Below are 10,747 nucleotides of genomic sequence, written 5' to 3'. Positions count from 1 at the left end.
AATGAAGAGGCAACTGACAGAATGGGAGAAAACATTTGCAAACTAGTAATCAGAATACACAAAATGTCAAGAAATATAACAAGAAGAAAACAAATAATCTGATTAAAAAGGGGACAAAAGTCTTGAACAGCCTTTTTGTCAAGAGAGGAAATTCAAATGGCAACAAACACATAAAATAATGTTCAGGATCACTAGCCATTAGAGAAATGCAGATCAAACTACAATGATGTTTCACCTCACCACAGTTATAATAGCTCCAATATAGAAATCAGCAAACAACAAATTCTGGCCAGGATGAAGGAAAAAAATCCTTAACTATCCTAATCCATTGTTGATGGGAATGTAAACTGGTGCAGTTACATTAAAAAAAAATCATTATATGAAAAATTTATCTGTACCCCCATGTTCAATTCAACTCAATCTACAAGAGCTAAGATATGAGATCAACCCAGATGTCCATCAGTTGAAGACTAGAAAAAGAAAATGTGGTATATATAACCAAGGAATACTACACATGTTCAAAAAAAGTGATATCCTGTTGTCTGAAAAAAAAGGATGCAACTGGAAATCATTATACTTAGTGAAATAAGCCAGTCACCAAAAAAAAAAATCATATATTATTTCTGATCTGTGGTAAGTAAGAGTACCTAAAAAGTAATCTATAGGAAGGAAGTTGACGTTTTTAATTCAGTGATTTTTCTTAAAGAACTGTTTTATTTATTTGAAAGACAGATTTAGAGATAAGAGCCAGAGAGAGGTGTTCCATTCCACTGGTTCACTCCCAAAATGACTGCAATGGCCAGAACTGAGCTGATCCAAAGTCAGGAGCCAGGAGCCTCTTCCAGTTCTCCCACGCAGGTACAGTGGCCCAAGGACTAGGGCCATCTTCTACTGTTTTTCCAGGCCACCACCAGAGAGCTGGTGGAAAGCAAGACTCCAAGCCAGAAAATGTACAATCACTTGGCATAAGAAATAATGCCATCATCAGTCAACAAACTAACCAATGCCTCTTTCAATAGAACCCATAACTCATGTAGGAAATGAACTCCAAAACAAAAATTCAAGGAATTAGTGGATTTCTGACAATAACTGTTCTCTCCCTGTCCCTGAGGATTGTTTGTAAAGAAAATATATCACAATGAACTTTAGAAGAAAGAAATTTATTGAGGCATCAGTGATTAGAAACATTGGAAAAGCAAAAATGACATAAAACAAATAAACCAAAAGAATCATATTCCATCCATATTTAAGAAATGGCTTCCAGAGGCACATCACATTATTTATATTCCAACAATGATAATTATAAGAAAATAATTTTCATGTATTAATACTTAGATATGGATCAGGGAGCTAATTGATCCATCTGTTGTTGACCCTACTAGCAAGTTTCTGTCAAGTTTCCCAGATATGATCAGTTTTTTTACTTCTACCACCATTTTGTGCTCATGTTTCATGAAATTCCAGTCACCTCCAGGTTGGCAGCAAGAGAATCTGGTTACCTATTGTTACTGTCAAAAATGTTCCAAGCTTAATGACTTAAAAAAAAGGAAACTGTATACTGTTACTATTTGAAGGATAAAAGTGAAATCACTCTCTCTGGCTCAAACTGAAATGCAGGGAGTAAGGTCTGTGCTCCAGCCAGTATCTACAGAATAATCTTTTCATTGCCAACTCCAGCTTCTGGTAGCCTCTGTCTTTATGATTACATCACTTTCATCTTTGCCTTCATGATGACATTGATTTTCATTTTCTTTGAGTATAAACCTCCTTTTGCCTTTGGATTGTGAGCACACATGTGATTCCAGCCAGGACTACATGGAAAACCCCAGTTAACACAATCCAAAGGTCTTTAACACAATCACATATATAAAATATTTGGACATAATACTCCCACCTTCCATAAGAAATGCACCAACTTAGTTGGGGGCCTAGAAAAAGTCCTCAGCCATACAATATTACGGAAAATTAGTTCTGAGTAAGATGGAAGCCAACCCAGACAAAATAGCAGTCCAGCAAATTACTTGACCACACTGAAACTGCCAACAGCCACACCATTCACTTTCTTTTAAATTTCTGATTATACTAAGATTTGATTTGATGAAGACTTGAAAGAAGCTGAAGCACTTGAACAGGGACAATGAGCTTTGCCCAATGGGCAGAAATGGAGGTAGAAGGATGATATACAGGATTGTCCTCCAGATGGGAAATAAAAGAGACATTACAGTTAGATGATATCATAGCATTTGTAGCCCATCTACCATGGAATAGTCACGCAACTTGGGTAGACTGTCCATCCTAAGTGTATCCTGAGGTCTGAACTGAATGTAAATCTGATTAAAATCCAGAAAGGACTGTATAAATTGGGAAAGGAAGAAAACACACATTTTCAATAAAACTGAGGGTCACTTTTAGCAGTAGGGAGTAATACAACTCAAATCCTTGTCTCTGGGAAAGAAATTAAAGGAAGAAAAGAATAAAATAGGGGATCATAAATGAAATATTTCAAAATGGATTGCACACTCAGTAATACAGGAAAATTTAGGAGATAAAGTCTTGCAATTTATAGGATTTGAGATACTCCCATTATAGAATGAGGGTGATGTGTGCAAAAACTTCTACTTGAATATACAAACAGACCACAGGTAGTATAGTCTAATCCAGAAATGCACACATATAACTTGGAAGTTCACATGAGTATATAGGTGACCACATGCTCATTCCCTATACTGGATGAAACACTCATCACCCAGGGCTGGAGTACAGAATTATGGCTGGAACATGTGTCAGTTCATATGCCTATGGTCATATCACTTATTTGTACTACAATACTACAATGATGTGGAGAAAGAATCCTAGGCAGGCAATAACACTGCTATACAACAATAACTTTGCAATTGGTAAAGATATTCCAAGTAACTCTTACAATAACTGTTGAATCAACTGTTGCAACTGTTGAATATTTGTTAGCAAAATTTACACATGGAAGCATGGTTAGCCCATCTCAGTCACAATTCATCATGTGAATTGCCTAACACTTGATGAGGTGTGGTTGTATCTAAGAATTCTTCTAGACACATGACATTTTCAGAGACTTCTCCCTGTAATCTTGCTAAATTTTGCAGAAGCTTGCCTTACAGTTAAGGTTTTTCCAATTGCATTACAGTCAAAGGATTTTCCTTTTGGTGAGCTCTCAGTTAACTATTGAGAGATGACTTATGGTAATCTCATTTCTGAGTCACTTCTTGTGAACTGAAGACTGATTTTTTAAAGCATTCCTTATATTTTTTTTTTCTTTATGGATTCTTTGATATCTATTGATATCTAATTTCTGGCTGAAGGTTTTCTCATATTTACTGCATTTGAAGGTTCCTCTTTTATGAATTCTGTACCAATGTAAGCATGAATCCCAGGAAAATACTTTTCTACACTCATTACACTTGTAAGAAACCCCCTGTGTGAATTCTTTGATTATAACAATTGATTTCTGATGAATGGCTTTTTTCACACTAATAACATTCATTAGCTTTCTCCCTTACATGAGTCCCAATTGTATGGGGGCATGGTTTCTAACAAAAGGCTTTGTCACAAGATTACATTGCTTTTGGGAAAAAGCTCTTCCATGTTCAGTATATTCTTAAACTCTTTCCTTTGTTTGAATTCCATGATGTGTTGTGAGGCATTACTTCTGACAAAAGGATCTCTTACATTTATTACATTCAAAAGTTTCTGTGAATTCTCTGATGTTATAAGGTGTGATTTTGGCAAAGAGCTTTCCAACATTCATTACATTCATAAGGTTTTTCCCCATGTAATGTCTGATGTCTTAAGAGGTATGACTTCCAGATAAAGGCTTTTTCACATACATTACATTCAAGAGGGTTTTCTCCTATATGAATTTGATGATATGCAATTAGGGTTGAATTATAGTTAAAAAGTTTGAGTCATTACATTCATAAGTTTTCTCCCCTGTGTGAATTCTCTGGTGCATTGAGTTCTCACTTATTGCCAAAGGCTTTTCCACATTCATTACATTCATAAGGCTTCTCCCCTGCATGAATTGTCTGGTGTTCAAGGAGGTCTGATTTTTGGCCAAAAGCTTTTCCATTAGTCATTAGCTTAATAAGGTTTCTCACCTGTGTGAATTCTCTGGTGTGTAGGAGTTGTGCTTTTTCATAAAAGGCTTTTTCAGTCATTACACTCATGACAATTCTCTCCTTTGCTAATTCTCTGACACACTGAGTTGTGACATATTTCCAAAGGCTTTTCCTCAGTCATTACATTCATAAGGTTTCTCCCCTGTGTGAGTTTTATGATGTATTACTAGGCTTGCCCTCAGGAAAAAGTATTTTCCAGCCATTACATTAATAGGGTTACTCTCCTGTGAGACTTCTGATGTCTGCCAAGGTTCGGCTGATTGCCAAAGGCTTTTCCACAGTCACTACACTTATAGGGTTTTTCACCTGTGTGAGTTCTCTGATGCGTTATGAGGTTTGACTTCTGGCCAAAGGTTTTTCCACAGTCACTACATTCATAAGGTTTCTCACCTGTGTGAGTTCTCTGATGCATTCTGAGGCTTGACTTCTGGCCAAAGGCTTTGCCACAGTCATTACATTCATAAGGTTTCTCCCCTGTGTGAATTCTCTGATGCATTATTAGGCTTGTCTTCTGGCCAAAGGCTTTTCCACAGTTATTACATTCATAAGGTTTCTCCCCTGTGTGAATTCTCTGATGTCTAATGAGATCTGGCTGATTGCCAAAGGCTTTTCCACAGTCATTACATTCATAAGGTTTCTCTCCTGTGTGACTTCTCTGATGAATCATTAGGTTTGATTTGTGGCCAAAGGCTTTTCCACAGTCATTACATTCATAAGGTTTCTCTCCTGTGTGAATTCTCTGATGCATTATAAGACTTGATTTCTGGCCAAAAGCTTTTCTACAGACATTACATTCATAAGGTTTCTCTCCTGTGTGAATTCTCTGATGAATTATGAGGCTTGACTTCTGGCCAAAGACTTTTCCACAGTCATTACATTCATAAGGTTTCTCTCCTGTGTGAATTCTCTGATGAATTATGAGGCTTGACTTCTGGCCAAAGACTTTTCCACAGTCATTACATCCATAAGGTTTCTCCCCTGTATGAATTCTCTGATGCATTATGAGGTTTGACTTCTGGCCAAAGGCTTTTCCACAGTCAAAACATTTATAAGGTTTCTCCCCTGTGTGAATTCTCTGATGCATTGTGAGGTTTGACTTCTGACCAAAGGCTTTTCCACAGTCATTGCATTCATAAAGCTTCTGCCCTTTGTGAATTCTCTGTTGATTACTGAGGTCAGATTTGTTCAAAAAGTCTTTTCCATAGTCATTATATTCATGAAGTTTCTCCTCTGTGTGAATTCTCTGTTCTGTTATGAGGTATGGTTTTGGGAAAAAGGCTTTTCTACTATCAGTACACTCATGAGGTTTCATCTGTATGTGAATTTTCTGTTGTCTAATGTAATCTGACTCCTGGTGAGTGGTCTCTCCACATTCAATACACATATTGGGGTTTCCCTGTATGTGAGTACTGTGATGGATGCTATGGCAGGAATTACAACTGAATGATTTATTACAGGTTTTACCTGCATGGGGTTTTTTCTCTAAATGTGGTCTCTGATTTATGACAAGATGTGATTGGTAAGTCACAGGCTCCACATCCCTAATATATTCATAAAATTTCTCTCTTGTGTGGGTTTGTTGATGCGTACTGAGGTTAGAGCTTTTGTGGAAAGCATTTACTATTTGAGTTGCCTTTCCAACAGTGATAGTTGACTTATTACAGATTTCTCCCTTACAAACCCTCTCAGATTTATAGGACATCTTCCTTGTGAAGACTTTCCCTTTTCCAATATGCTCAGATGTCTGCTTCACAGTCTGAATCTTGTGACACTGACTAAGAGGCTCATAGAACTGGAGAGAGTTCCCAGGCACCTTAGTGGCATCAAATTTCTCTTCAGCTTGCAGTTGATCAGACCCACTTTGGGGATACACATTGTGACATATATTGCATTCTTTGGGTTTCATTCTTAAATAATTTCTCTTTCTGATAATTAGTTTGGGAATATGGCTTGAAATTAAATTAAATATTTTTCTTAATTCAACTATCTTTGGAGTTGATGTCTTGTTATTTTTCTTGACATTAAGATTCAGACTTTTGTCCTGACATTCCTGGCTGTTGCTAACCAGGTCATCCCTTTTCACAGCAACTGAAATGAGAAAAAAACAAACAACCACTTCACTGAATCACATATAACTTTCTCCTTGCTAACTTATGTAAATGGAAAGTTACTTTGTATTCAAATGGCATAAGATATTAACAAAATTAATACGAGAAACTTAGTTATGGTCATTATATGGTTTTTCTCCTTAATATATTAATATATTGAATTGCATCAATAGGTCTCCCAAAGTTCAATCACGATCTTGTTCACTACCTGAATTCTGTTCAGGTATGGCAGAATGGCTTTTGTGGTAAGATGTATTAACTCTGCTTGGGATGCCTGCACCCAAAAGCAGTGCCGGTTTGAGACCTGACTCCTCTGCCTCCAATACAGCTCTGCTTTGAATACAGCTCTCTGCTTATGTAACCTGGGAGGCTGCAGATGATGGTTCATGTGCTTGGGACCCTGTGATGCACCAGAGAAGACTAGATAGAATTCCAGACTATTGGCTAAAGACTAGTCAGACCTAACTGTTGCAGTCATTTCCGGAGTGAGTTAAAAGATTTCTCTCTCCTCTCATTGTCATTCTGCTTTTCACAGAGATGAAACAACTACACAAGATTTCAATGAGTGGACAAATATTTAGCAAAAATTTTCACCCATTGCCTAGCAACAATTTTTTTCCTTGTGCTTTTGCTACAGTTTATATTTTTAAAAATTGTGTATTTTGTGCTTCTCTAATATTTCAGGCAGAAATATGAGAAAGTTTTACTGGATCATTTACTTTAAGGTGAAGAAGAATGAAATGTGCTTGTATTCTAAACAGGACCACATTTAAGGAGCAGTATTTGAATGTATGATTGCCTCATGTTCAGTCTTCCCCAGGAAATAGCATTTGTAGGATTTTTCAAATGAAAAACTCTTTTGTTTGCACTTTCTGACAGCTTCCCCATATTCCTAAGTAAATCTGACATCTTCAGCGTCTCATATTTGCTACTGGTACAGAAAAGCCACAGTATACTATCTTGGGTATAAACTTCCTACCAATTTAAAGAATATGTTTCTACAACCCAGGGTGTGTTCACGTTTTTGAAGTCTTTGCTAACTCATTCTGAAAACACCAACTGTGGTTATCTCCTCTCAATTCTTTCTATAAACATTCCTCTGTGATAATTTGAGTTTCTGGAGGCTTTTGATTAATTGTCTCCTATTTCCACAGAAAACTTCATTTCCTATGCTGTTTTGTCATTTTCTTGTTTCTCAATAATGACAATGAAAAATAAGAATTCATAATTCAAACTCTTCTCCCAAACAAATCTGAGCCATTCAACATGAATCTATAATGTTAGTTGACCTTGGAATTGAGAAACTCATGAATTTCTTGGTGAGTCTAGGATCACTTATTTTCATGTTCCTATACAAGTTCATGCTTAGCTTTATGATTTTTGATGTCACAGTACAGAGGCTTACTCCTGATCATCTTTTAGCATTTACTCATTTATTTACTTCAAAGCCAAAGAGACAAAGATTGAGGCACAAAGAGAATAAAAGAGAGGGTTGCCAGCCACAGGCTCACTCCTCAAATGTTTCCAACAATCTATCATTTTCTTATTTATTTGAGAGGCCTAGAGAAAGAACAAAAGGAAAAAGAGACAAAGAAAGAGAGCTCACAATTATTGGTGCAGTTATAAGATGCTTAAAATAGCAAGGTCTGTGCCTGGCCAAAACCATGAGCAATAAGTAAGAAAAAAGTTTCTATAACTGTGCAATTAGCAACCACTGAAGGAATTAATAAATGCATGAAGGAAAAGATATGAAAGTGTGGAGAATGACAAGTTAGAATTTATAGAATGAATCTAACCTGGAAAAAAGCCTTAGTAACACCAGAAAAGCATTGGAATTTTTTTTTTTTAATACAAAGAACATCTTCACCAAGAAAAAAAGAGACAGACATTGGTATCCCTAGATATTCTAGAATACCAAATATACAAATCCGGCTTTCATCAGGAGAAAGATTTAAGAAAAATTCATGGAAAGAACACCAGTCAGCATCTGATGCACTGCTTCTACTTTGGCCTCCCTGCCCATTATGTGCAGACTGACCTGAAAGACTCTGATGTAGGCATTCTTCCCCCATCCAGGGCTCTGCTCCTTGCTCCAACTTCAAGATCAAGTCAGGTTTGGTCATGCAGTGCCCTATTAATGGAAACAATGTCAGATTTTGTGAACTCACAATCTTGGGTTATTTAAGACTACAGCTTGGTCCAGGTGCTCTGCAACAAAGGTACCAATTTGAACCCTTTCTTGATGTTAGAAATTCAGATTATTCATGTTCTCAAATTCTACACCTTCCAAACATTATACTTTATAAAGTGCTTATTTATTTGTCAAAGAGCAAAAAAATGTTACCATTGGGAATGTGATGGGTGTCACTCACCCAAGGAGAACAGGATGCTGTAGGTCTCCAGCATCACATCCCTGTACAAGATTTTTTGAGCATTATTCATGTTCTGCCATTCTTTCCAGGTGAAATACACAGCCAGGTCTTCAAATCCTATCATCACCTGCAATGGAACACTTCCAGTCAACATATGAACTCTGTCACAAAACAAACACTGAAAGTTTTATATCTTGTATACAGGTATGAAGGAAGAAGGAAGGATGTGGTTTCATTTTAGATTTGAGCATTTGGACAACCACATTAGAAGCATTAAACAGGGAGTCAAACTATTGTCTGAAAACTGTGAAAAATGCCCAAGCTAGAGGGAAAGAGGACTTTCAGATCAAAAGGGCTACATCTGTCAAGGGGATTACATAACAGGCTGAAAGGGGGATAATACTGACTTTTGAGTGAACAATGTTAAAGTGAAGAATTTAGAAGTATGTAGGGAAAAAGACAAGAGCCTATCAGTGAAGCTTTAATGAGAATGAACACAGAAGAATTTCCAGGAAAACATCATCCACAGTCACTTCAAATATGGCAGAGGAGAAATAATTCAAAGGGAGGGCAGGCATTTAGTTTAGTGTTTATGACGCCAGCTGAGAAACCCTACTTCAGAGTGCCCAGGTTGGATTTCCAGTGCCTGTTCTAGTTTCCAGCTCCCAGCTAATGCAGAACTGGGGAAACAGTAGTGATGCCATCAATGAGGCATGCCTAGACTCCATTCCTAACTCCTGGTTTCAATCCTGCCCACCTCTGCGTGGTATCATTATTTAGGGAGTGAATACATGCATGGGAGCTCTCTCTCTCTTTCTGTCCATTAACTTCTTCTGCTATCAAGTTCATAAATATTTTTAAATAAGAGAGAACATTCATTTAAGACAGACAATAGAAAATAGCTTTTGGCTTTGTCTATGACTATTCTACTGATGAACATCTGAGGAACTGAAATAACATTATGTCAAATTAAAGGAAAAGAATGGAATTATTTGCCCAAAAACAGTACTTGGGGAAGTCCACACTACAATCTGCATTTCTGACTAATTGAGAGAAATGCATAAAGATTTGTTTAAGAAACTGCAGTAGGCACCAGCAATGTGATGTAGCAGGTTAAACCTCCATCTGCAATTCTGTCATCCCTTGTGAGCTTACAATTTGAGTCCTGCCTCTCCATTCCAACCCAGCCCCATTGCTGATATACCTGAAAGAGTACTGAAAGACAGGCTGAGTATTTGGGCCCCATCCCCTAATATGGGTGACCAAGATGGAGTCCCAGGCTATTGGTTTAGCCTGACCCAGTCCCAGCCATTGTGGCCATTTGGAAAATGGAGCAGAAAGATGGAACATATCTTTTTTTCTCTCCCCCCAGTCTCTCCCAATCTATGTAACTTTGCCTTTCAAAAAAATAAATAAATAAATCTTAAAAATACAAAATAACCTGCACTAGACTCTTTTTCCCACATTTTGGATCCTATACCTGAATCAAGTTCATCTCTTCAAAACTATTAAAGACTGCATTACTCTAAAAATTCAGAAACGAACTTAACTGATCTGTGTTTTAGTACTAGGCAATTTTTACCTTTGTAGAATGCTAACTGTTTATTTTCAGAGTAGCACTAAAACACTGACCACTACATCATGTATGTGACAATAAAGACAGTTTTTGACATCATGATCCAAAAAATTTTGGATATTTTGCACTGAGGTTTAACTCAAACATGTAATATATATTTTGTCATGGCAACAGAAAGAAAAGAGACCAAATTGCCCTATCTTAGATGAATGCAATGTTTCATAATCATGCCACATTTGTCATTCATCTTATTTGTGGATATTCTCTGAGAATAAAATTATGTTTATTTTCCTTTTTAATTAATAAACAATTATAGATTTCCTAAAATAAAAACTGACTATAAGCTGAGGAATAATTAAGAAATCCGCTTCCAGGTGATGTATTTTCTTTGCTCTTGGAAATATGTGAAGGTGCCCAGAGTCACACCTGGAAGAGAAAGCACTGTAAACAAATTTTGTAAAATAATGAGATAATAGTAAAAAAAAAAAAACCTGTAAGGGCGACTACTCAAATAAAGGAGGTTATCAAAGAGATAAA

General features: G+C 36.8%; 1 protein-coding gene across 1 annotated transcript; it reads right to left on the bottom strand.

Annotated features, from left to right (window-relative positions):
* Positions 1-752: 752 nt before the first annotated feature.
* LOC138847921 (zinc finger protein 717-like) lies at positions 753-10,536 on the bottom strand. Its single transcript, XM_070067673.1, has 3 exons — positions 8,635-10,536; positions 8,301-8,393; positions 753-6,242 (listed from the first exon to the last, which is right to left on the bottom strand). The coding sequence occupies exons 1-3, from the start codon at positions 8,786-8,788 to the stop codon at positions 4,357-4,359; spliced, it is 2,133 nt and encodes a 710-aa protein (XP_069923774.1). The 5' UTR covers positions 8,789-10,536; the 3' UTR covers positions 753-4,356.
* Between the last annotated feature and the right edge of the window lie 211 nt (positions 10,537-10,747).

Source organism: Oryctolagus cuniculus (assembly GCF_964237555.1).
Source record: "Oryctolagus cuniculus chromosome 17 unlocalized genomic scaffold, mOryCun1.1 SUPER_17_unloc_3, whole genome shotgun sequence".
Classification (NCBI taxonomy): domain Eukaryota; kingdom Metazoa; phylum Chordata; class Mammalia; order Lagomorpha; family Leporidae; genus Oryctolagus; species Oryctolagus cuniculus.
The sequence above is the reverse complement of the archived record's forward strand: the minus strand, read 5'-3'. Positions and strand labels throughout refer to the sequence as shown.

Coding starts and splice junctions, on each gene's coding strand:
- LOC138847921 (XM_070067673.1), bottom strand. CDS start 8,788: ATGTTGACTGGAAGTGTTCCATTGCAGGTGATGATAGGATTTGAAGAC. Junction 8,394..8,634: donor CAGCATCCTGTTCTCCTTGG/GTGAGTGACACC, acceptor TTCCATTAATAG/GGCACTGCATGACCAAACCT. Junction 6,243..8,300: donor CCTACATCAGAGTCTTTCAG/GTCAGTCTGCAC, acceptor TTCTCATTTCAG/TTGCTGTGAAAAGGGATGAC.